The sequence below is a fragment of the Rousettus aegyptiacus genome, unplaced genomic scaffold, assembly GCF_014176215.1.
Source record: "Rousettus aegyptiacus isolate mRouAeg1 unplaced genomic scaffold, mRouAeg1.p scaffold_m13_p_1, whole genome shotgun sequence".
Lineage (NCBI taxonomy): Eukaryota > Metazoa > Chordata > Mammalia > Chiroptera > Pteropodidae > Rousettus > Rousettus aegyptiacus.
Genome location: NW_023416284.1, coordinates 32926040 through 32952711, shown reverse-complemented (window position 1 = coordinate 32952711; position 26672 = coordinate 32926040). Strand labels below are relative to the sequence as shown.

General features: G+C 41.0%; 1 protein-coding gene and 1 pseudogene across 11 annotated transcripts in view; one reads left to right on the top strand and one right to left on the bottom strand.

The window, feature by feature from the left end:
* The window catches only part of ELAVL4 (ELAV like RNA binding protein 4), a 139075-nt gene that overhangs the window by 16271 nt on the left and 96132 nt on the right, over window positions 1–26672 (bottom strand). For all 11 annotated transcript variants that reach the window (XM_016120426.2, XM_016120422.2, XM_016120428.2 and 8 more), the window contains one exon: window positions 8997–9100. In XM_016120426.2, coding sequence (XP_015975912.2) covers window positions 8997–9100 — 104 coding nt within the window. The remainder of the gene's footprint in view (window positions 1–8996; window positions 9101–26672) is intronic.
* Window positions 18315–18433, top strand: LOC118607160 (annotated as a pseudogene).

Below are 26672 nucleotides of genomic sequence, written 5' to 3'. Positions count from 1 at the left end.
GCTTCTGAAAACCACAGCTTCGATTGTAAGGATTGGCTTACCCTTTTGCCTGCGGCTGCAGCAGTGCCTACAGGCAGGACAGGTGTTGGCTTATATGGCTTGACTCCTCATAACTTCCCCCACCTGCCATCTGATACATGATATTCTCTTATAGGGGGCAAAACCCGATGGTAATATTTCTAAGGGATTTCTGAATGTGTCACTTCTCCCTGCCCGAACACCTTCAATGGTTCTCTAGTACTTTGTTATGGAAGTTCAAATCCCTTACCTGAACATTCAAGGCCCCTCTGGGATCCAGCCCAATCTATCCTCTCCTGCCAACCACTCCAGGCACAGCAGGTCTCATTTCAAACAAAAAAAGTGAATTTGAGCCGAAGGTTTCTACTTCTACGTCTTTGTTCTTGCTGTTTGTTCGTCATCATGGCAAAATGAACTGCCCATCCTTCCAGGCCCAGCCCGAATGCTGCCTTATCCATGAGCCCCAAGCACAAATGACTGCTCTCTCCTTGGACTCTAAGGATGATGCACACTTCAATGGCAACAGCTATCACACCCCGTCTGCCATCACAGCCTTCTGTGCTAACACTGCATCTGCCTGAATAGTCTGAGCATTCTGGGGGTTTCTGCAGACCCCCTGTGGCATCAAAGTCTTACACAGGCAAGGAGCTGAATAAATGCTCTATGAATTGAAGTGAAAATGTACAATATACTGTATGCAATAAATTTTAGCTCCTTCCCCAGGAGCTGACTCTCATGTGAAGAAGGAGCTAGAGGGAGTCACAGAGTTGAAAAGTATCCAAGAATATCATGAGACTATCTGGCACACAGTAGGCTGAATAAGTATCTCTTTTTAAAAAAATGGTGTGGTGATAGATTCATGCACTTTACAACTTCTTTTCAAAAGTCCATTATATTATCAAGGGGGCTTACTTAGTACAAGAATCTCACTGTCTGTCTAGTGGCCCCCAGAAGGGAGAGATGAGCTAATGATTTCATGGCCTTTAGTGCAAGAGCTGGTCTCAGACTCAGGGCTTCAGACACCCAGTTTCCTCACTAAACTGCAACTCCTGACTCTTGCTTTATGAAAAACTGATAAAATTACTGTGGCTACCTGCAAGCTCCATAATTCTTGCCACTATACTAAGCCTTCTATATATACTCCCTGAGGCTTAATAAGACTCAGACTCATTCTTTACTCTCTTACACGTCTCTGAAACACATAGATGGAAACGAGTCGTCCCCTCTCCTCATGTAATTTTCACTTTAGGAGTAACCTTATCCACTGTCATATTCATTCTGGGGAGCATTACTTGAGCAGGTAAATCCTGATTACATATGAGAGAGATATTATTACTTCTGTTTTCCAGATTACAAACTCTGGCTCAGTGAAGTCAAGTACTTGTCCAAGGTCACACAGCTCAACTAAGGCAAAGCTTGGATAATGACTCCAAGTTGAGATTTTTTTCACTATGCCAACCTAACGTGGAATAAAAGCTTTGTACCTGGGACAAACTGCTATTTCCCTGGATTGTTACCAAGCTGAAAAGATCACACTCTAATATTTTATTAGTTAAAATGTTGGAGCTAGAAGGAACCAATCTGCAGATGAGGAAATAAGTCTAGTGAAGTAAAGTATGTTCCCAAGGTCATCCTAGTAGTTTTTGACAGAGCTCCATAACAAGGGGGAAGGGAAGAGGGATGTGGCTGTGTGATCTTCCATAGGCCAGTTGATTTGCCCCGGGGCTTCATGATGACCATGGAGAAGTGATTCTTTATTCCCCAGGGCCACTAATGTTTTAAGAAAGCCTTGCCCAAAAGGACCATTGTGGGATCATGAAAATGTTCTAGATCTGTGCTGTTCAATATAGTAGCCACTAGCTACCTGTGGCTATTGAGTTCTTCAAACTTACCTAGTGTGACGGAGGGACTGGATGTTTCATTTCATCTTCTTTTAAATTCAAATAGCTGTATGTGTCTAGTGGCTACTACACTGAACAGAACAGCTCAAGGCCCACAAACAAGATAAAGTTATAGCATCTCAGAGCTAGAAGGGACCTTGAGGATCATTTACTCAGACTCCAGTCTGGTATAGGAATCCTTCCTACAAAATCCCTAAAGACTCCATTTGAATGCTTTTGACAATCAGGGACTTACTATTGCCCAAGGCAAATGTTCTACCCTGATAGCTACAAAAGTTCTCTTCCCAGATTCTTGAAATAATCTGAGCTATAGATTCACTGCAGACTTTTTCTCCCCTAGAGACTGGAAAGCAACCATTATGGGCTGAAAATGTGAGTGGAGCACCCTCTTTGCTCTCTTTGTCATTTGCCTCTGGACAACCCTTAGCGTTAGGTCTTTCGAAAACGTGGAGCTGAGAATGGGACACAAGACAGCAGGGGTGGGTTGACCAGAGTGGATGAGAAAGGACCACCATTTCTTGTGATCTGGAGTCTACAAGTCTCCTAACACAGCAAGGTGTGCTGACTTCCTTTGCTAAGCAGCTCACATCACACTGTTGACTGCTTTTACACTTGTAGACTGCTAAAGCCCCCAAGCCCCATCCCACGCGCTTCTGAAAACCTAGGTGTCCTTCCAACCTGGACCCGCAGACACAGGACACTACGGATCACCTTTAAGATACTGGAATCGTTTCAACCTCATTGGGCAGACAGAGCAGGGAAATTCTCTCTCAAACTCCTATCCCTGTATCTGAAATTATTTACTCAAAGGCAGTTAACGGGGCCCTGGGAAGCACAGGAGCCAAACAGAATCTCTCACAGGAGAGAGAGAGCATCCTGGTACAACTGGGTCTCCAGTTTGTTGCCACATGCCCTCTCTTGGCTCCTTGGGGATTCTGTGATCCAGCTGCCCTTGCTGACCTTGGCAGCGAAGTGCTCGCATACTGGCTCTGACTAGAGCCGTGATGGGGGAGGAGAGAAAAATGCCTTTTTATTAACAGGACTGAGAGAGGCAGTCTATTATTTCTGGGAGGGGTGATATCCGTCAGCAAAAAATGATCTGCTAACTCTCTGGGAAGCATTAAGAACAGTGATAGGAGAAATAATTGCTTATGCCAAGTGCAAAGAAAAGATGCCTCAGCGGAATGGAGGCCTTTAGCAAGGCAGGTGGATGCTGGGGGCGGGAGGGAGGCACAGCTCCCTGATGACCCCTGGTAAGAGAAAGAAGTAGGAGGGGCAAACTGGAACCTGCAAAACTCAGGTATAGAAAGAACCCTTGGAGGCACCCTTAGCATTATTAGGAGTATAAAGTGAAAATGGAGTAACAGCTAAGCAGCATCACAGCACAGAGAGGCTGGAATAAAGAACTCACTCGCCCTCTCCTTCCCAAAGGAGGGAAGTTTTTCCTTCTGAAAAGCCTTCACTCGAGTACCTTCCCATTCTCTAGTCCTGCTCCCTCTGGAGCTTGGCTGCTGCCTCACGATAAAGCTTCTTTCTTCCTCTATCACTCCCTCCCCTGACTGAGTGCCAACCCTCCTGGGTTCACCGAGTGGCAGGAACAGCCCTTTTGTCCCCTCATTCCCAATCTAGTCCTGAAATCACTCATACCTCCAGTTTGCGTAAGAACTGTGTTCTGGGAACGTTTTACTTAAAGTCACATTTTTATAATTTGAGTAATAGCTTAATGCAATTATTAGAAAAAGACAAGGCACAAAATCATTTGCAAGCATGTAATGCAATGAAAAAAGAAAGGCAATACATAAAAGTGGTAACCGTATTGAGTTGGGAATGGCTGATATTGCTTTCATTATATGATAATGCATTTTCCAAATAATTTAGTAATAAGTATGCCTTGTGTTTTAAATGAGTAAAATGCCTCCAATAGAACTAATGAAAACAAATGTCTAATGCTGATAAAAAGCCTGCAAGCTGCTGGTTTCATTCATCAAACACCCAAGTGATACACCATTGCTAGATGAACCTTTCTAGAACTTTACTTTGACTCGGCCTCTCTCCTGCTCAAACCTTGCACAGCTCTGTACTTCCCCGCACCCCCTTCAAATCAAATGTACACCCTGTAGCCCTGTGATTGCCCCATCTCACTGCATTAGAGTTGGTCCTTTGCATGTCTGTGTCCCCTATGAGACAGAAGCTTCCTGAGGCAGAGCTGCGAACACTTCTCGAATCACTCTTCAAACTTAGGTTAAAATCCAAGCAGGGGTCCTACTGCTGTGAAAGTTTTAGTGGGGATGATTCCAAACCCTCAAATACCATTTTGATCACTTTTACTGAAGGTTCTCGGTGTAATTTGAACACAAATCCAAACTTTGGGTAAACGTATCCCTCTTTTGAAGCACTACAGAGCCATCTAATTTTCTTTGCTTCTAATTTATGCGACAAAGAGCTGGATCACTGCAACCGGATGCCACGTAGTGCTTCTTAATACGAGGCTGGAATTACAGTGCAAATTCAGAAGCTGCTCTTTTGGAGCTGAGGGGGCTTCAGGACTGGGACAGGCATCGGCGTGGGGACAAGGAGTACTGGGAATCATTTTCTAGAATCCACAGCCATGTCACTTAATGCTTTCCAGAGTCTAAAGTGATTTATGTTGGAGACAAATGGTGGGGGCGCAAACCAAACAAATTATACCCCCAAAGCCCTAAGTGGGGCAAAGCATCTCCACTGGGCTCGGGGTTGTAATGCTAGGAAAGGAAAGACCCAGTTTCTCAAGTGGGGAGCCAGGATGCTCTGGCAGGCTAGACAATGTAAGCCTCACGTCTGATGACACAGATGGGAGAATCTCCAAGGCGCTGCCATCTCTCTGTCACCTAAATCTCAGGACTTAGCACAGAGCCTGGAAAGCAGGGATCCAAGAATAAACGATCTGAAGTCACGACTGTGCCCAGGCTGATGGCAGAAGCCCCAAACCACAAGTCTGTTTACTAAAGAGCCTGAAGGAGACACATAATTCATTTGTTTGCTTTTACTATCTTGTTCCCATGCAGGGAGTATAACGGGTGTGTGTGCAGTCAAATACACTCCCACACACTCACAAAATGTGTGTGCTGCTGTGACATTCCAATATGCATGACCTACTGCCAGAGCTCCTTTTACAATATATTTTCTTACTCCAAATCTCACCACCAACTGTGTGGTCCTGAGTAAGTCTCTTAACCTTCCTGGGCCTCCGTTTCCTCATTTGTATAAATAGCACCACCTTATAGGACTATTTTAAGAATTAGAGCTGATGTGTAGAAAGCACCCAGACCTAAGGATGTTTCAAGGATTAAATGCTATCAAGTATGTAAAGGAGTTAGAATAGTGTTGGACACAGAGAAAATACTCATTATCAGGTAGCGTTACTACTATTATTATTTCCTTTCAAGCTCATGGTCACATATTAAGCAGCTCCTCTGCTGCCAGAATCTTTCACAGAACCTTTGGATGTCAACCCAGCTCAACTGCTGGCTACTTATGTGGCTTTGGACAAGTCACTTCATCTCTCTGAGCCTGATCTCCAAGATGAGTGGTGGGAACCTGGCCACGTTCTCCCACCAAAGAAGCTATAATCCAAAGAACAATTCCTCAGCAGTCATGTGTTTATAAACACATATTAGATGGTTCTGAGGAGATCTCTGCAAGACATATTTCCAAAAAGGTACTTGTTTTTTCCAGACAGGCAAGTTCTCTCTGTAAGTCATCCACATGACTCCGAGGAGCATACCTAGGAATTGTGCTTTTTTTCTGCTTTGGTGCTGTGTGTACACTTTGATTGTATTCTCCTTGAGGAGAAAGGCCTGCCCTTGCCCTTCACACACCCTCGGTGTTCGTACACAGTAACGTTACATCCCCCTTAATAACAGGAAATTAATATTTGTTAAGAGAGAATCATCATTTGTGGGCACCTTCTACTAGAAGCACAGTAATGAGTCATTCACTTTCAATCAGCAAAACGGTGTTTATGGCTTTAAATTTGAGTTCAGAGGCTGTCAACTACTTGTCTACAGGTCAATCATGAAATTTTGTTTGGATCACCTACATAATGCTTTAAAATTTTGTGAGTTGGCATCCAACCTTTAGAAATGGGGAGATTTGGCATTAAAAAAAATCTAGATTTCAGTTTCTATTGAACAATGGGAAGATCCCGAAAGGATCTGGGCTTAAACCATCAGCAGTAGCTAAAGAATAGCTGCCCTTTTTATTGTCCTTGGCTAACTAAGGTCTCTACTACTCCCTCAGGGCTTCCCAGAACAACCTCTGAATCTAGCTGTTCATCCCTAACCTTCAAAGCTTAGGAATTAACTCTTGGTTTGCCTGCATCTATGCTGTGCATGACATTTAAAGTAGTGTTTTACATGAAACACTCCAAAAATGTTCCATAAATGTGGGAAGAAGGGACAAACTTGACTATAGTTTGCAAACATGTACTAAATGGTTCCAAGGGGATTTCTATAATGGATGTTTCCAAAGAAGATACTTGTTTTTTTTCTAGATAGGCACTTTCTTCATGGGAGTCAGAGTAGAGAGATAAATCTCATGTCACTTATCAAAGCAAACTAAAGCAGACGAAGTAAACAGTGGCCTGAAAGGCAGAAAAGCAATTTGTAAAAATTAATAAATGATGAGACTATTAACAGCACATGAAAAAGGTTTGCTTTTTTCTTTTTTTCTCTCCTTTAATATGATTTTTACTTTAAACACTATGTCCCTTTAGGAAAGGGAAGAAAAGTTAATAAAGGAACCCATCACTCAAACTTAATTTTTAGTATGGCAAATAAACTGCTTTAATGAAAGGGCTGAAATCCCCAGGTTTGCACATTAAATTTTCATTCGTTGTAGAGAATGGAAATTATTGATTCAGCCGTGGCATCATGCATTTTGGATCCCACAGTGCCTCAGAAGCCCACGTTACTGCTGGGTGCAAATGTGTTGGCAGCGTTTTGATGCAGGGTGAGCACAGGGTGGGTGGGGGGATGAGGAAAGGAATATAGAGAAGGGAAGGAGGCAGACTGGCTCCTCACAGAAATTAAATAATCAATGTTCCTTGTCTCTAAGACCCACTTAGACAAAGCACTCTTCCGAAGGCACGATCAGCCCGGGGTGCGTTCTGAGATCAGAAAAGCTGGGTCCACTCAGTCTTTAGGGAAATGCCAACAGCTTCATGAAATATTTAAGGAAAAAAAATGCAGAATAGATGGCTGATGATTTGACCGTAAGCTCTTGAGGGAAGTTTGGATTTCAAGAAAACTGTAGAGGAAAGAAAAGTATCTTCCTCATTTCAAGGTCAGGGTGTCCATCAAGGAAAGAGTAAATGTCTGACATTCTAATGCTGAATTGGGCAGCACAGAAAAATCAATCAAACTCACAAATACAGCTCTCGACCTGGTGTGCCTTCATCAAAGAGTTAGGTGACATGAGCCTCCCATCTTAAAGCACAAAAATAGGTATTTTTTTTTCCTCTGAAAGAAATTAATTCTCCTGCCTCTCAGAGGACTACCCCATAATTAAACAACTCTCTATCATTTCCCTGTTAGAGAACTCATAGGGACAGAATCAACCTGAATCAAGCCCATTTTGGGGTCTTTGTGTACCACAGACTGTATGAGATCAGGAAAGCAATAATCTTTTTAAATAAGCTAAGCTCAATTGAAAAAATAAAGCTGCTTAAAAGGAAGGAAGGAAGGAAGAAAGGAAGGAAGAAAGGAAGGAAGGAAGGAAGGAAGGAAGGAAGGAAGGAAGGAAGGAAGGAAGGAAGGAGTAAGGGAGGGAGGGTTGGCGGAAGGAAGAAAGGAAGGAAGAAAGAAAATCACATAATACATTCCAAAAAGAGAAGTTTTTTGTTTTGTTTTGGTTATATTTTTGTTTTGATTACCTCCCAGCTAAAATTATTTTATGCCACTAATTTCCTCTGTCAGTCTGGATGTTGAAAAAGTAGCTCTGTTGAACTCAAAAGTTCTGGTTGTCTTTTCAGACACTGAGAGCCGGTGTTAGCTATAGATTTCCTTTCCAGGAGAGGTTTCTCTTCTGTCCTACTTTGCATCAGACTTGCTGTCGTGAGGATAAGAGAGCCCAGGAGACACCTCCCCATGGTTTAATAGGCTATGAAGGATGGGACTCATTAATTGGCTGGCAGCTGCCCCCAAACAGGATGCTGCCTGGAGGTGGGAAAGAAGGGAAAGGGAGGCTGAGGAGGAGGCAGGCTCCATCCAGGAGCTCCCCACTGGCTATCAGAAGAGGGCCTTAAAGCAAGCAGCACCATCTGAAGGATCCCTGCAAGGTGAAGTCTGAACGGAGAGTGAAAATCCAGCCACAGAAACCTCCACCTGGAGGAGTAGACTCTGGGTAACTGTTTTTCTTTTTTTGACATAATCCTTCCTGAGATATTACCTACTGGTCTGATTATCTTCAGATGGCTGAAATGTTATTTATTCTGTCATTCCTTTACTATGTCCCTATCAATTTTATAGTACCTGTCCCTATTAACGAGTGTTTATCAACAACTGATTTTTTCTTTTCGAATGTTGGTTAGGAGGGTCCTCTCCACCCTTAGGTAAAGCCAAGCTACTCGGCCTGGTACACAATGCTCCTAGCCACCTCCCATCCTCATTTTTTCATCACCTTCCCAACCAGGCTTAGCCCATGCTAGTCTAAATGCTGTTCCCACTCACAATGTTTGTGTACGTTTTCACGGCTTTGCATGTGCTGTTCCCTCTGCCTGGAACAGCTTTCCTGCCTTAGCCTCTTTCCATAGCTCTGTTCTGGCCATCTTTGCAGACTCAGGCTCACAGGCCTTCTAAGTGACATAGAAGGTGACACCCCATCTGCCCTCTAGAGGACTGGAGGTCCCAAAGCTCATGGTCTTTCCCCTGTACTCAGCCCTCATCTCACTCTTCTGTAATGATCTGCATCCTTTGTAAATGTCTTTTAAGTAAATAAAGAACATGACTTCCAGCTCCCTCCTAGCCTGGACTTATAAGTTCAAAGGAATGAAATTTAACCAGTGCCTCATCAATCAGGAGCCAGCATATCACCTCTTACCTTTATGGTTTTGGTCTGGAGTCTGAGTCCATTTAAAGTGTTGATGGCTTTCTCTGCATCCTTTGGATCAATATAGTTAACGAATCCATACCCTAAACTCTGTCCTGTGGAAACAGTTTTTAAAAAAGAGAGAAAGAGAGAGAGAGAGAGAAAGAGAGAGCTCAATATCTTTATAGAGGTAACACTTCCCACTGCAGTGAGTCCAAACCCTCCTCTAGCATACGGTTCCATTTATACTAGGGTTTGTCCCCAGGTTGAGAAATTTTGAATTCTTTCATCTCTCACTCTGGTCAGGCTTTAAACTCACAGGAGCTGCCCAAGCTGGGAATGGGTAAGACCCTGAACATCCATCCACACCATACATTCACTTAATGGGGAAGAGGCAGGACAGGATAGTGGAAAGACAGCAAGTGTCATTTGTGAGAAGACACTCGAACAGGAGTCCTGGGATTTTCCTTAACAGCTGTGTGACTTTGGAAACAAGTCGTTTAAGCTCCTATTCTCTCCACACCCCCGCCCCCTGCCCCCCCCCACACACATTTCTTCTCCAGATATAACTGCACTTGCCACAGACAGGTTTGAGAGGGTTAATGAGATATCGGATATAAAATGCCTACCAAGTACAATGCTTAAAACATAGTAGCTGCTCAACAAAATTCAGCTATGTTGTGCTCAGTCCTGTAAAATTGGGGCAAACACTGGATGCAATAGCTATGTCTGCTGCCTCAATTATGCTAGCCACACCCACACTCAGAGGAATGGAGCAGGATCTGAGCAGCAAAGACCGGAGACGTTATAGTGAAGGCATGGCTAGAATTTAAAGCAGTTGCTACAAATCATTCATTGTCCTCATCATCTCCCCCAAGCCCAAGAACAATAGAAAGGGCAGGGGTTAGTGAGAAGAACTGGGGAGCGCCTAACACAAAGGGTAGTGTGTAGACACTCTCTGCAAAGAGGATTTAGCTACTTTAGGTGGAGATGGCATCAACTTGTCTGCAAAGAGAGGTGGCAAGTGACAGGGCTCCCCCCTAAGTGAAATAAAAATAATGTGCTTGAGATCGTGCCACTGATTATAAATAGTCCATCAGCTCTGCCATGTGTCATCAGCCAGAAATATCATTAGGAGACTACATTTTCTGACATACCCTTTAAGAAACACAGAGCTCAGGGTGGCTGTAAAACCAGCTCGAACTTCCCAGGCAATGTTATTGATTTGTGGGCGGCGGCAGAGCTGAAGGGGAGGAAGATGACAGGACATCACATGTCAGGGAAGACTGATTACATAAAGCTCTCTTTGGAGTACAGGGCCAGGGCTGGGAGACAATACAGCAAAAAGCCTGCCATGTCCTGGTGACAGGAGCCCATTTCGGCAGCCAAAAAAATCTTTCCAACAGCTTCTGTTTTGCTGGTAAATGTCTGTGTTTGTGTTGGTTGTAGGAGGGAACCTGGGAAAACAAGTTGGGTTCTGGATCAGAAAACGGGTGACTTTGTTACCTTCATGTAACGGAAATGAAGAATCATGAGGCAACTCCACTGCATTTTTATCCCCCAAATGGAAAACCCCAGATAATAATACTTTTCATTAGGATATTCCTTACTGTTGTCAAATAACAGGGTTATGATAGGAAAAGACAGGGCAGGGGTAAACTTTGCTAGATATTCCCTTCACCAGCCAGAATTAGTAACTGAAGAAGGAGGAGAGGATGCTGAGCACACTCCAGCTGCTAGGACCCTTCTCTTTCGATTTCACTGTGCTTGCAGTGTGTGTGTGTGTGTGTGTGTGTGTGTGTGTGTGTGTGTGTGTCTGTGTGTCTGTGTGTGTGTCTGTGTTTGTACATAGAAAAGTAAGAGTGAGCGAGAGAGAGATTTGTGTGAATTATAAGACCCTGCCACATGTTCAGAGAAACTTTTTGCAAACCCCAAAATACGAGAGACTAATTTCACTGGTTAAAATATATCGTTTATCCTAAATGTGGCTCCACCTCATCAAGCCTAACTAAATTCACTTAATTAAATCCACTTTCATCATGCAAATTTATCAGTCCTATTTACCTTGTATATTAGAGAAGCCTTAAAAATGCTGCACTAAAATATTTTTATGATTATTTCTTTTACACAGTCATGTATCAAGTTGAGCTGCCTTAAAGGGCATTTTTGAAACAATAATCTCAATAATAAACCTTAGGTATGAATTCTAGGAAACGGGTCAGATGGCTGATTAATCTATCCAGCTAAGTTTAATTTGTGTAAAATTAAAATGTATATGAAGAAATATAGCCAAAACACTCGCTGCGTAACCACAAACATTGGACTTACATCCAAATGGTTCGTGATTCATCGTACTGATGGAATATATGTGGATGAATTTATCATGTCTACCAGTGATGCATATTCCCTGATATACTATCATTTATTCTAATTATTCACGTATTTATAGAAATATAAAATAAATACAATGTCTATGATTTTTACGTTTTATATTGTATCTTTATTTTAGACCTTTGCTTCAGGAGGGAGGAACACACACTCAGGTCCTAGGAAGGTTCTGAAGAGCAAGTGAAGGAAAAGACTCTGTGTCATATCTACCCACTTGCCTGTATCAGTCCCAAATCCACCATCACATTAGCACCTGACTGCAATTAGCACAACTGTGTTCTCGTTACCTGCTGCTCTAGCTTTAGGGAGAGGCTGCATTTAACATCGAGAATGAGTGTGTTTTTGAGAAAACTAAAAAAGAGATGAATATTGTTTCAGAAAGGAAGAGGAAAAAAGACTGGAGATTCTCCTTGTATAAAATAATGAACTATATACTCTAAAACAGAGCAGTGCATTTAATGAGAGTAGGACAGAAGTGGAAAGACTTGCCTGTGAACTGAAAGATACGAGATGAACTGGCAGCACAATCAAACTACCTGTGGTTAGCCTAGTTCACGAATAGGCTTCCTCATGTGCTTCTTGCCATCACAGGAGGAGTCCAGCTAAGTCTAATAACAAATGCTCGATGGAACTAAACATTCTCTTTTAAAACAGTCTGGAGAGGATTAAATCCCTAGGTAGAAAATATAGAAACCCGAGCCTCATTTCTTTTAGGAACCGTTTTAGTAGTTGGGGAGAGTAAAATGAGGAGTTTTATGTCTTAATTTTGGTGGCCATATATTTGTGATGGATTATGGATTTGTAGCTCTATATTTAAATATACATAGAAAAATATAGGTGAAACACAGTCATGAAAAATATCAACACTATTTCCAAGGGGGCCAAGAGATCCACCATGCTGGGAGAGCCCAGGAGACCCAATCAGGAGCCTAGAGCTCAATGAATGTGTATCTGTATCCCAGATAAGGTCCTTATATTTTTCTTACTTTCTTTCTTTTTTCTCCTCAAATAACTACATCTTCTTTTAATAGCTGTAGCAAGATCTGACCATATACATATGGCAACAGTATTTTCAGAACAGAAAAGTAAACTTTATTTTTGTTCTCGATTTACAAGTTTATTTTGATAGCAAGTTGAACAAATAAAAAGGATAAATCACTGATGTTATGTTGATTGAGCCATCAATAAAGAAAATATAAAACCAATAAAGATAAAATACTATTAAGTAAAGACTGCTACAAACTTTAAAATCTATGGTGAGTAGCTGGCTCCCTAATGCCCCAGTGATCTACAACCCTTACATGTGACCAGGCCTCAACAGTCCTGTTCAGCAGGCATTAGTGAGGGGTCTCCAGTGACCAGGCATGGCAGGAAATGCATTCTTGACAGTTTGGAATAGGAACTTAAAATTAGATAGTAGTTTCCAAGGGAAAACTGTTATACATAATAGCTATATTTTAAGGCACTTCAGTGTTTTGGGGTTAAAAAGGTTTTCAAACAAGCTTTTCTTTCATCTGAACCTGAATATTTCTGTTTTTATAAATCATGCATGCATACACACACAATGTGTCCTCCTCCTATGACATGGCAGCATCTCATTCTGTTATAATAATTAGTATATCTAACTTCTTCCCTTAAGCACCAAACACTTCTCCCCCTAAGAACTAGCTTATAAAAAAGTTGCATCCTTAAACACAACAAATCTTTGCTAAGTGAAAAAAATGGATAAACACATTTGTACTAATTCTCCGCTTCTTTAAGCATATGACCAAAATATTTTTATGTTCAGGGAGAGAAGAAGTAAGGAGCGAGCACCTGGGAAAAGGAGAGGACACACCTATAAGCTGACATCAGGGACTGGAAAATAAAACATAAACCAAAAATGTCCTGGGTGGGTTCTCCTCCAGCACAGTTCAAATGAACAATAAAAAACCATCCCTGTCCACCTTTCCACAGAGATGTCTCAGAAGACTCCAAAGTGCTTTCCTACCCATTCTATAGCATTTGATTCTCATAACTGTGTGGGAGAAAGAATTATTTTACAGATGTGAAAACTGAAGCTCAGAGAAAATAGTGATTTGCCCTATACTACAGAGTTGGATCTTAGTCTAGAGCAGGGGTTGGCAAAATTTTTTATGTATAAGACAGTAAATAGTTTAGGATTGCTGGGTCCTCCAGTCTCTGTTATGACAACTCTGCCATTTTAGTATGAAAGCAGCCATAGGTAATATGTAAAGAAATGACTGTGGCTGTGTTCCAATAAAACTTTATTTAGAAAACAAGCAGTAGGCTCACTTTGGCTTTTGAGCCACAGTTTGCTGACCCCCTTGGTCTAGATCTTTTGACTCCAAATCTAGTACCCTTTGCCATAACCACAGTTACTCCATTTGAACTACAATGTTATTGACAACTATTTTGAGGCCCTGAAATACCTCTGAGGCTTTTTTGATTCACCTAAGAAAAAGTAAATTATCTTCAATGGTTTCTGTTAAGCATTTTAAATTTGTATTCAAACTCTAGGAAGTGTTGCCATCATAGCTGATTATAACCCCCCATTTTCCCAGTCATTCTGAATAGAAGTTGTTTCCCCTTGCCTTTGAGGTCCAGGGAGTTATGGCAGCAGGACTCCAAATGTGATATCCTCATGGCTGATCGCAGCAGCAGAGAAGTTGTCCCCTTGCAAGGCTGGCTGGAAGGAATCTCAGCATTTCTGCACCGCCAACCTGCACAGCTTGCTCTTTCTGTCTTCAAAAATCGTCATTCTCCAGAAACCTAACAGCTAGTTCTCTCATTTGCAAAGACCCCCAAGGGGGCAGCCAGATGGGTAGCTGCTGTTGATGAAAACTTCTGAGTTGAGTAAGGAATTTTTGTGGATGTCAAAACCCCTAGCTCAGGCTGAAATTCTGTTCTCGAAGCACATGATAAAATCCCCAGTCACCTCAAGATCACCTGCTGGTGGTAATCGGCATGCTGGGTTAACCGCAGCCAACTCCACATCCCAGGACACCTCCCTGCCAGTCCTGGGGTGGCTTTCCTGACTGTCAGATGTCTTGAAATCTATCTGAACTCACCGAAAAGCGGGTCAGAGAGCTCTGTGGCTGTTACTGCATATCAAAACCATATTTTCAGTCTAATCTTGGTTAAGTCACTTAAGCTGCATCAGCTTGTTTCCTTATCTGGCAAAACAATCAAAGGATCACTGTGAAGATTAACTAACTATACTAGCATGTGGAAGAAGAACAGCTTTTATTCAGTGCCTACTTTATGCCAGGCACTCTACTAAATAGCCCAGTAAGATTACCTAATTTAATCCTGTGTGAAATGGGCACATTAGGCTCATTGTGCAGATAAAGAAGGCGAGGCTAAGATATGTTAAATAACCTGCTCAAAGTCAACTAGGAGGTAGGTTCCTGGGTTGGGATTTGCATGCACCTAGATCTGAGTGACTTCCAGGCTCATGCCTTCTCTCTACAGGGCACAACGGATTGTCAGGCTTCACGTAAGGGCTCAAGGGGAAGCACACAGGCTGTGTGGGGTCTCTTCCTCTTCTTAACACCGACTGGAGATGCTTTGAGATTCTAGAGTATCCATGGCTCTGCCCCTTCCCATCCCACCCCTGTTGGTATTTACACGTGTTGGGTTGTCTGAGTCTTGGCTTTTCTCCTGCAAACTCAATGTCAGGAAAGGCAAGCAGTCAGAAGATTTATTTTCTTTTGGAAGTTCACACGGTTGTCTCAAACTAAGTATGGTTTAAAGGCTTTATAATTTAAGTGTGGTCTCTGTACCAGCATCATTGGCATTGCCTGGGGACTTTTAAGAACTGTAGCTTCGGCTTATTGCTGTGTGACTCTGGCTAAGTTATAGTAACCTCTCTGCACCTTGGTTTCTTGTTTTATTCTCACATCTGACCTATGCATCTAACCTGGAATCACAGGGAAGGGAAGCTATGATAGGAAAGCTCTCAGAATTTTTTAATATATGTTATTTCTTTACATGTCTAAATTTTGCATTCCTACCTTGCCCCTTTCTGCTGCAATAATCTCATCTGTAAAATGGACTTAATATTACTTTTTTTTTTTTTCATAGAGTTGTTAGAATGATTAAAAGTGAAAATGCACATAAAGTGCCTGGCATATAACAGGTGTTCAGTAGATGCTGGTTCCTTTTCTTCCTTCCTCTAGTGCCATTAGATACCACCTTACACTCTTGCCTACAAGGATGTGGTCTCATCAATGGGGCCCAAACCTCCTTGAAGGTGGAAGAATGTTTCTGATTCTTTTCTTTTACATTGGAGCACACGATGCAATAGGAACACAAATTCCACATATAACTGGCACCTTCTAAATGCTAGATACTATGACTGGGCCCCAGAATGACCAAAAAATTGTTCCTGTCTTCAGGGGACTTATTATGTAAAAGAGAAAGATAAAAATAAGAATTAATTACAGCTCAGCAAAAATAATAAATGTATCAGAGATTTTTATGTTAAAGCTACATAAAGGAACAGAGAGGAAGTGGAGACCGATTCTAACTGAGCAGAGTAGGGAAGACTTCCTGGAGGTTTGGGCATTTGAGTTGGGCTTTGAAGAAAGAGTAGAATTTTGATAGTGTTCTTATTAAGGGATGAGATTTCAACCTGAGGGTCGAATCCAAGCACCATATTAATTTATCCCACAGATATTCATTGAGCATTAATTATGTGCCAGGCAGAGTTCCATTCACTGGGAACATAGCAGAGAACAAAAATACTTGGTATCTGCCATCAGTGAATCTATGTTCTGGATTGGGGCAAGGGAATAAGGCAAGGAACATATAAATCAAATATAAAGTGTGTCAGATAATGGTGAGTTCTAGGGAGGAAATAAAGTAGAGAAAGGGGAAAGGCAGTGTGGGGGGTGAGATTAAAATTTTTTAATACAGTGGTCAGATAAGGCCTTACGGCTAAGGTGATGTGAGAGCAGATATCTGAGAGAAAAGAGCAGCCGGTGTCCCATCTGAGGGGAGGACATTCCAGGCAGAGGTAATCTCAAGTGCAAAGGCCCTGAGGTAGGAGTTTGCTTGGAGTATTGGAGCAACGGTACAAGTGAACGTGAAGGCAACCCGTCATTGTGCTTGTCAAATGACTGAAAAGAGGAAAGGGGTACCCCTGGTTTCTTCAAGCTGATTCTACAGTACTGCTGAGTAAAATGTGTGAAAATCACTCTGAGCCCCTCCACTCAGTCTTACAAATCAGACAAACACTCTCACTGACACACCTTTTCTACATGATCTCTTAATGTGTCTCTGGTCCTCACTAGAAAGAGGGCAATTTGAAGACAAAATGGTCATTTTATTCATCTCTGTACCCCCAAGACCTACCAAAGGGTCCATGGCACGGTTGGACATCCAGTAAATGTTGGGTGAATAAATGAATATTAACTATTCACATGCATATTTACATTCTCCTAACCACTCTCAAACTCCCTCATACCAAACAGAAAGGGATTGGGAAGAGCAGCAAAATATTTTACCAGGGTCTCTCCTGTGTCCAGAGGATGTCAATAAGAGGTATTAAACTCAGTCCCATGAGGCACTTCTGAAAGATCTGCAGGCTTTAGTCTGAAGGAGAGAAGACTCTTGAGGTACTCAAAGCCCCCTCCAATATTTGAAAGGCTGCTATGGGAGGCAGGGGTAGACTTACTATATAGAGACCCCAGAGAGAGAATGACAATCAGGAAATAGAAGAAAGTTAAGGAATAGATTTTTGCTTCGATAAAAGGAAGAACTTTCTAAAAATAATTTTATAATGGTGTGGTGGTAAGGGTCCCATGACTAGAACTATAACAAACATGAAACCAAATCTACATCTTATCAGGAGAGCCTATAACAATTAGCAAGATTAAGCTCCCTTCTAATGCTAAGGTTTTAAATTATATTTATTTTAGATCCAATGCTCATAACTGGTTTCAGTTTATCCTAATTTCTAACTGGTTTCGGTTTATCCTAATTTATAACTAAAATAAACAGAGTAGAGAATATTTATTAAGCAATTAGTATGGGACAAGGACCTTACATATATCATTATTTAAATATGTACAACCTCTGAAGCAACATTTTTATCACTATTTTACAAAAGGAGAAACAGAGGCCCAGAAAAAAGAAGTAACATACCCAAGGTTATTTAGCTAGAGAACAGAAGACAGAAACATCTGACTCTAGAGCCTATGTACTTTCTGCTGTTCCCTTGGTCTTTTGAATGTGTGCTCATTTGTGTGCTAAACACCTGCCCTGATACAATACAGTGTGCCTGAGACTTTGAGAGAGCTTGAGTTTGCTACTACTATCTCCAAGTTATCATTTTTTTTCCATTTAATTCCAATATATACCTCAAAGTATTCCATTCCCGTCTTCCAACTTGATTGTGTCTGTCTAACTGGATCTGGTACATTACAGAATAACAGCCTTGGAAAGGCCCTAAGTATCAATCATCTTCAAGTCTCTTCTACAGATTCGGAAACTGAGGATCAAGGAAGAAGCAAGGAGTTAATGGTCTAGTAGGAAAGTAAGACCTATGAATCAAAAATGATAGCAGAGTATGGTTAAGTGTTATGACAGTGAGAAGAAGAGAGGTCTTCTGGAGGGTATACCTGAGCTGAGACTAATTTGAAAAGATTGGTAGGCAACAGCTAGGAAAAATACAGAGAAGACCATTCCAACATGAGCATCTATCACTTGAGGAGAGTGGCTGCCACTCAGGTTATAGCCAATGGACTCACTTCCAGGAAGCCAGTGGTTGTTATCAATCTGAATTGTAAATACTGTTTCTAAGTTGAATCCATGCTTAGATGCATATATGAGATCTCCCTGTACCTCTGGCAGAGATTCAGGAGTCATTTAGGTATCTGAAATTTTGAGTGTGGTTGCTCTCTGTCAACAACAAATACTATCAAAAAAGACAGGGCTGTCTATGGCTATGCTTCCCTGAGCAAGCCTAATCTCGTCTGATCTCGGAAGCTAAGCAGGGTCGGGCCTGGTTAGTACTTGGATGGGAGACCACCAAGGAAGACCAGGTGCTATAGGTGTAAAAAATAAAAAAATAAGGGATCGTAAGCTGACAAGGTCCTTGCAATCTGTGAGGTCAATCAAGGGTTGCCTCAATTAAAAAAAAAAAAAAAAAAAAAAAAAGACAGGACCAAGCTTTCCTTATTCTGAATTCCCAGTATTTAAGATTATGTTAAGTCAGTACTTGGTTCTTTCCAGAGGCTATACCTTCTGGCTTCCTAAGTAAACGTAATTTCCCAGAGGCTGAGAACACATCATGTGGCATCAAGATGGCAACAAGCAAAGCGCCTGTCCCACAGCGAGCATTCAATATAAACTTGAACTAAATGTATTCCCCATGGACTCTAAGTTCCTTAGGGCAAGAACATGGGTCTTTTTAATCTTGGTATGACCAATGTCTGGCACATAGTAGGCTTTCAATAAATCTCTGCTGAATGAATGAATGAGGTTCAACAAGCAAATGATTAGTAACAAAAATAGTTATTTTTTTAATGCTTACTATGTGCCAGTCACTGTACTGAGTGCTTTATTTCTCCCAGCTTTATTGAGGTAAAATTGACAAATAAGATTGTAAGAAATTTAAAGTGTACATCATGATGATTCGATACACATACACACTGTGGAAGGATTCTTCCTGTCTAGTTAATACATATTTATCTCTTTTTTATGTGTGTTTGAGAACATTTAAGTTATATTTGAGTGCTTTATTTCCATCATCTCATCTACCACCCTAAAAACAATTCTACAAGGTAGGTATTATCACTACCATTTATGATCAAGGAGACCGATGTCCACAGGTCTCAGATCCCAAGATACTAGTCCATCTGGCTCCAAAGCCCGTAGAGGCTTTAATAGCATTTCTGATTTCAGAGACAATATCAACCAAACTGTTCAAGTAGATGTAAAACAATGCCTCTGTTCCTAGGGTAAAGCACACGGAAATTCACAAAGTATACACAGTGATTTCCATCAGTCCCTGAAGCAGGAAGGATCAGCTACAAAGCTACACTATTTCGTAAAGAAAGCCAACTAATCAATTCTCAAAGGAGTCTTTTTAAATCTCTCTTGGTTTGTCCTATAAAATAAGCTGCTCCAAATGACAGCTCTTATACATTGAAATAATAAACTTCAACAAATGAAAAAACTGAAATAATTTGAACCGTATTTTTCTTCTGTCTGTTCAGCAAAGAAAGGTGATTCATAAGATAAAAAGTTAGTATCAAGTATTAGTTTAAAAAAAAACTGAAAGGGAAAAATATTCTAGGTAATGTACCGGGGACAATAGAAGCCTCATGACAACTATCTCACCTTCAGCATTTATTATACAAAAAGAAGTGTTCAAACTGATGATCCTGGGGCAATGAAAGATTCTTAATCAAAGCAACATGAAATTAAATTATGTTCAGAATATTTTACAGACAGGAAAGAATAGTCACACATTTAAAAAAATATATATATTTTTTGACAAGGGTTGAAACAAAAAGAAGAGGGATTTGGCAAATCCTCAGCAAGCCAGAAAAATGAACCAGAATTCTTAATTCTCAGTTGGCTTACCCTCACATGAAACAAAGGTCTGGATGTCAGATAGACAAGACTTTCCACTCAGAAAGAAAGTGAACCAACAGGTGATTCCAGAAATGTAGCTGATGTTAGATGACCATTTAACAACAAAGGAAGAAGAGGTAGAAAGTTATCAGGTTAATGCCAATTACATGCAGTGTAATTAATTAACCTTTGGGCAAATGAGACTCTGTGGGTGAAATGTCTGTGAGTGAAAGAAACTGTTGCATTTAGGCATTAAGACAATGGCTTCCAAAACTCATTGGATACTGTTCTCATAAAGGGCATGTGGAAGGTGATATAATGTTGGACTTTAGATTAAATGAGATAAGTTATGTGACATGTCTTGGCACAAGGTAGATGCATCACAAATATTAACTGAATATAAGTCTTTTAAAATTGCTTGTATTCAAAATAAAAGGTAATTCATGGATTTCAATGGAAGTGAGATAAATAACTTGTCTGTGCAGAGATAAGTTAAGATGTCAACCATGATCTGGAGAAGGACTTTGAAACCTATATCAGTGTGTCATTTCTGAATTGAGAGCTTGGGGTTCTCTGGCCTTGGATTTACCACTAATAACTGTATGAAATGTAGAGACAAACCCTTATTCCTATTGTCAAGGGGTTTGCTGATAGTAAAGTACCAGGCATGCAACTCACGACCATGGTCTGAAAGTTCATTGCAGTTCCAACAAATGTTAAAAAAGAAAGTCCCCAAATCCATAAAAAGGAAAAGAAACAAGAAACAGAAGTATTTCTTCTCTCTACATCGCCATTTAGCTCACAGGTAAGAAATAAGACAAAATAAATAAAAACCCAAGATCAAAAGAGCTCGCACTGAAATGGGTCTGCAGAGTAGGAATGGAAGAGGAAAGCCACCTTCTTTGATTTTTCTTTTCTTTTTTCTTTTCTTTCCCTTCCTTCCTTCCTTCCTTCCTTCCTTCCTTCCTTCCTTCCTTCCTTCCTTCCTTCCTTCTTTCCTTTCTTTCTTTCTTTCTTTCTTTTCTTTCTTTTCTTTCTTTCTTTCAGCTACGGGCTTCTTGGGGGAATGGTTACACCATGCAAATATGACCAGCCTCATTACAATGAATCAAGTACCTGGGAGAGGTGACCATGAAGGAGTGCCTGGGAATGTGTGTGAGAATCATAAAATGTAAATATGTTCCAACGGATCAGCTCTCTTAGGCAATAGAAAATGAAATGTCACCCTGACAATCAGAAAATCAAATGAACACATAATTTAACTCATGCCCAGAACATGCTCAGTACTCAATAATTTTCAACAAAAATGCTTAGCACGTGATGCAGCCGTGCTGGTGCTAGAGAGATGGAGCCACACGGCACCCTTTTCCTATTCCTCTTGGAAGTTGGTAAGACTTTCCAAAGCCTCTACTTGCCCACTCATGTGCCGTACAGGACACCATCTCTTTCTTAACAAAAGAGATGAGGTCATAGAGTAGAAACTGTCCCAAACTGCCATCTTGCCTTCTACCCACTTACCTTCTTTCCTCCTGGCTTAAACATGTAGTCCATAAAATGCTGAAGAAAATAAAGCTTTCCTGGGTTATGAATGATGAATATTATGCCATTCCTTTTAAGATTTAAAATGCACATTAACACAGACTCAGACAAGCAGTGATAAAAAGAAACCCCTTTCTAACTTGGTTCACTTCAGTTTTCCAAACTTGTTTGGTCACAGGACCCCTTTTAAAAAAACATATTACCTATTAAACAACCTTGGGAAAAGACTCTTAAATGGGATTTCCAAATGAACATTACTCTTTGAAACAGGACTGAATATTGTCTAAGGTATAATTACTCTAAGGTGAGGGAGGAGTCTGGGCTCCGGCTTTGAGCAATAGTTCCTGAAATATCAGAGGAGAAATGGCAGAAAATAAGGGGACAAAGAGAATACCCCTAAGGTCTCTTCACTGTGATAGTCCATGATTCTGTTTCTTAGAAGACATCGCATAGACTTGCTTCTGGAATGACCTAGTCACAGGACAGAGATGCATAGTAGGGAGGGGGTCAGACATCTGAGCACATATTTTCACATTGGTACAGGTTGTATAAGTCTTGTTCTAGTTTACTATGTGTCGGCATGCAGTGAGCTCAAGGAGTTTCACTAGAAGAACTAAAGACCCAAGGAAAAAATAAAACAATTGTGTGTGACTGTATGGACACTCAAGCAGGCGCACACAAAGATAGATGCACACATACAGGCACACATAGAACGTTATTAATAGTTAACTAACCAGGCATATGACCCAGAGAGGCGGTATAGTGTTACAGATAGAAATAGAGGCTTTGCCAAGATATGGAAGCAACCTAAATGCACATCAACAGACTACCGGATAAAGAAGTTATGGTTCATGTACACAATAGAATATTACCCAGCCATTAAAAAAATGAAATCCTACTATTTGCAACAACATGGATATACTTAGAAGTTATTATACTGAGTGAAATAAGTCAGACAGAGAAAGATATATATCATTTGATTTCATTTATATGCAGAATCTAAGGAACAAAAAGAACAAACTAATCAAAAGCAGACTCACAAATATAGAGGACAATCTGGTGACAGCCAGAGGGGCAGGGGTTGGGGAAAAGGCGTGAAGGGTTAAAGAAGTACGAATTAGGAGTTGGAAGATGGTCACAGGGATGAGGAGTACGGCATAGGGAATGTACTTTGCATTAATGTAGTGGCTAGGTGGAGAGCCAGAGAAGAGAAAGAGCAATTTGGGGGATCATTTTATAAAGTATATAAATGTCTAACTAATGTACTGTATATTTGAAATTAATAATAAAATAAAATTTAAAAAGCAGAGGCTTTGGTATCAAACAAACATGCATTCAATCTTGCTCGGCTACTTAGAAGCTGTGTGAGTCACTTAACCTTTCTGAGCCTGTTTTCTCACCTGTAAAATTAGGCTAATAATAATAATACCTTTACCTCACAGAACTGCAGGAAGAATTACCATACTGTATGTCAGCTGCTTGTTCTGAGTGCTTTACTTATACTGATGCTAACAATAATCCTACCACTATCCCTATTTTACAAATGAGAAAACGGGCACAGGAAGGGTAAGAATTTGCCTGCCCGTTATACAGCCAGTAAGTGGTGAAGCTGGGATGCAAATGCAGGTGGTCTAGCTCTTTATCACTCAGCTATCCTGCCTACCACAGTCCTGGACTACAGTAGGTCCCTAATAATCCCCTGGACGACACAGACACACATACACGAATAAACAAATACCCTACACCTCTTCTTCCTCTCGGGCTTTTAAAATGTTTTTTGTTGTTGTTGTTTTTGGCCATTAGTTTATTACACGGTGCAGTTTAAGTGGGCAGCATGCAGACACTAGCTTCCCAAACACGAGGATCCTAAGCGCTGCTCAAGAAACAGAAGAACAAATTCAACCCTGAGAAACCTTAGTTCATTCTGCTCCATGACTCACAACCGCTATTTTCACAAACAGCCTTGCTAATTAAACTTTCTTATGAACTCTGCTAACCAATTTTTCCAATGCGTGGAGGAAAAAAAATCATTCATTATAGACCGGAATCCAAAATCTAATATTAACGGCACAAGTAGGATCTGTGGCATTGTAATTTGATCAGCTTGAGCATCAATAACAGACACTGATGTCTGAGAGAGTTAATCAGCTTTTGTTGAGATGTATGTAGATAACTGAACAAAACATCTGGAAGGCAGACTAGAAAGCAAAGCTAGCTTATCAGGAGGGGTTAGTATTTGCTTTACCCTCATAAATCCCTTGCTTACAATGTCCTATCTTCTGGATGACCACTGTAATATCCTGAATTGGTATAAGCACTTAATGACTTACTAACACATTAGTAGCTCATCTGATGTCACAACAGACAGTAAGGTGGGAAGAGCTGTGTTATTGTCCCCATTTTATGCACAACAATCTGAGGCAGAGAATTGTTTGATCTACTTAGAGTCCCACAGCTAGAGCTAGAATGAGAAATTGGTGGATCCTTCTATTTTATCATGTTACCACTCATAAAAGTGGCCTGATTTTACAAGCAATCCCAGAAATCATTCTGACATTTTCAAATATTGAACCAAAGGCTTTCATTTACAATCTTCCAGAACCACTAAAACTGTTGTTCATTATTAGTGCAGCTATTTCTAAGGCTTATTGGACTACATCGTATACAGCCATGTTCACAACTCAGGATGAAAGAGCAAGAATGTGGGAACCCTCTGAGAAAGTCTCTTGTCCTAATTGGCAGCAGTATGTGGTCAGACAGACATGGGTACACAGACAGCTTGGCTGCTTGCCAGCTGTGTGACCTCGAGTCAGTTGCTTTAAACTCAGTGAGCCTTGGATTCCTCATCTGAAGCAGGGAGCTCACCATTATCTCTTGGGGTTGTGGTCAGGATTAAATGAGATAACAAATACAAAGCGACTGGCATCTAGAAGTGCTTATTAAATTTAAGTTCCCATTCCACTCTCCTGCCTTTATCATATGCCGTCTCCTACTTCCTACTTGAAATTATATAACTGAGGCCTGAATCAGGATCAGATATCAACTTTCCCTTTACCATGTTTTGGCCCAGAGGTAAGAACCTTAGTGAAAAGGGGGAAGTAGTTATGAGCCAGAAAGGGCCCCTCCCATTTACAGATTGCTTCGGTATATGAGTGCCTTGACACGCGTCCCCCGATTTGAGGTCACAAGTACCATCCAAAGAAGGTGGGATAAGAATTTATCTTCTTATTATAAGAAAATGGAGGTCCAAGGTGATAAAGTGACTTGTGTAAGGCCATGCACACACCTATTAACTGTGTATCTGAGTAGGGGCTAGGGAATGGCACAGAACTTCATTGAAGTCTGTCTCACTTCTAGTTAGTTTATCGCACTGTGTCTAGTTTTTCTAGACACAGAAGTGTTTGAGGTTGTGTGCATGTATATGTGCACATGTGTGTGTGCTGGGCAGTGTGGTGCTTTCAGTAGTGCTCTATTTCCTTTTGTGCTCAGGGGGCGGTCTGTCTCATTAGTAAGGCTCCATTAACTGGTGAGGGGCACCAAGGAAATAAAAGGTGGCAGAGGACTAGTTCTAGTTTCCAGAGTCAGGACCAAGAAGTGAGAGTGACATTTGATTTTTCTGTTGTCCAGCTGAGGGTTCTGGTCAATGGGGAACTTGCCAGAACTCAGTGCAGTGACCTTCACCAAGAAGACAGGCAGAGGACTGAAGTGCCCAAACTCAGGGTCTGAGGGCAGGGAGAAGCCAGGACACCTCAGTTCAGGGCAGCAAGCAAGGAAGCCTACTTCAAAATACCTCTTTTTGCATGCTACTGAGATCAGGGACTCCCCTCAGGCAGCTTTTCTATGTCACTGCCTGCTCTGGCCATGAAAAAGAAGTCAATCATTTCAACACGGGTTCAAGCAAAAAAGATGAGAAAAGGAAAACTCTACATATGTGATTGCAGACTTCATATCCAATCCCGTATTATAGCTGGCAACTGTCCCCAGTCAGAGGCCTGTGGGCTAATATGAGTGTGGTGGGATCCTGCTTCAGTTGAGATGGGATCAAGGTTGTCACCATCATGTTTTCCTTGATGTAAAGAAAACTTAGGCTAGGTGTCTGTTACTTCTCAGACAAGTCATCTGGCTTACGAATTTTACTTCTGGTCTCCTTTTACCATTCTACACCCATGTCTCTCCACCCTGCTTAAAAAAGTTTATGGTTATATTTTAATTTTAGTTCTTTTCCATATTATCTTATCAGTCAATTCAAATCCTTGTTGGGCCAAATGGTATATTAATAAATAAGAAGGCAGAAGGAGGGGGCAGGACAGAAAACAAGCAAAGAAAAGAAAAAAGAGAAGAAGAAATAGCAGAGAAAATAAGAAGCCCAGTGCTCTTGACTTAAGTTTTCTTTGGGCTGCACTGGCCTTATCTTTAGAGTGAATTACAGACATTTGTCTATATTGGCTATTTCAGCCAGGTCAGAGGAAGTACTGAATATAAAAGCCTTTGAAACAAACGTGAAGGAACAATATTAAGGAGTATTAACTATACATTTTATGTTCATACTGCCAATAAAATTATTTAATTTGATTCAAGGTATTTGTGATGAGAAATTCCATTAGTGGTCATAAGAATTAGAGTAATTACCCTAACTAGCTGCATCTACATACTGTAGATGAAGTATCACATGTCACCAGACGTCCAATTATAAAACAGGGGCCAAGTAGGAAACCAAATTTATAAGTCAGCAAGAAACTGAAGTAGATGGAAAGAGAGTCACTGCGAGAACCTGTGTGTGACCTCGGCAAGATAAGCAATGATTCTTAAATCACAGATGCCATGAGAAGTCTGCAAATGGTCCACCTCCCTCTGCGTTAGGTCAGGTTATTTATTAGCAAAGTTATTTATTCTGTGTTAGCTCGGGTTATCTTGAGTCTGGCAGATGTGAGTTCAAATCAGTCCCACAGCTTTTTAACCATGACCTTGCATAGCTTGCTTAACCTCTCCGAGTTTCAGTTATCTCATCAACACAAAGTAGGTACTAACACTTAGCCATAGAGTAGTCCTGATTGTTCTATTCACTATCCCTTGAAGATGTCTCTGAAGCCTGGCTCAGTTGCTTCCTCTATATGAACTGGCATCATACAATCTACTCTCTCCTAAGTTCAAGGCTAATGACTATTCGATGCTTGT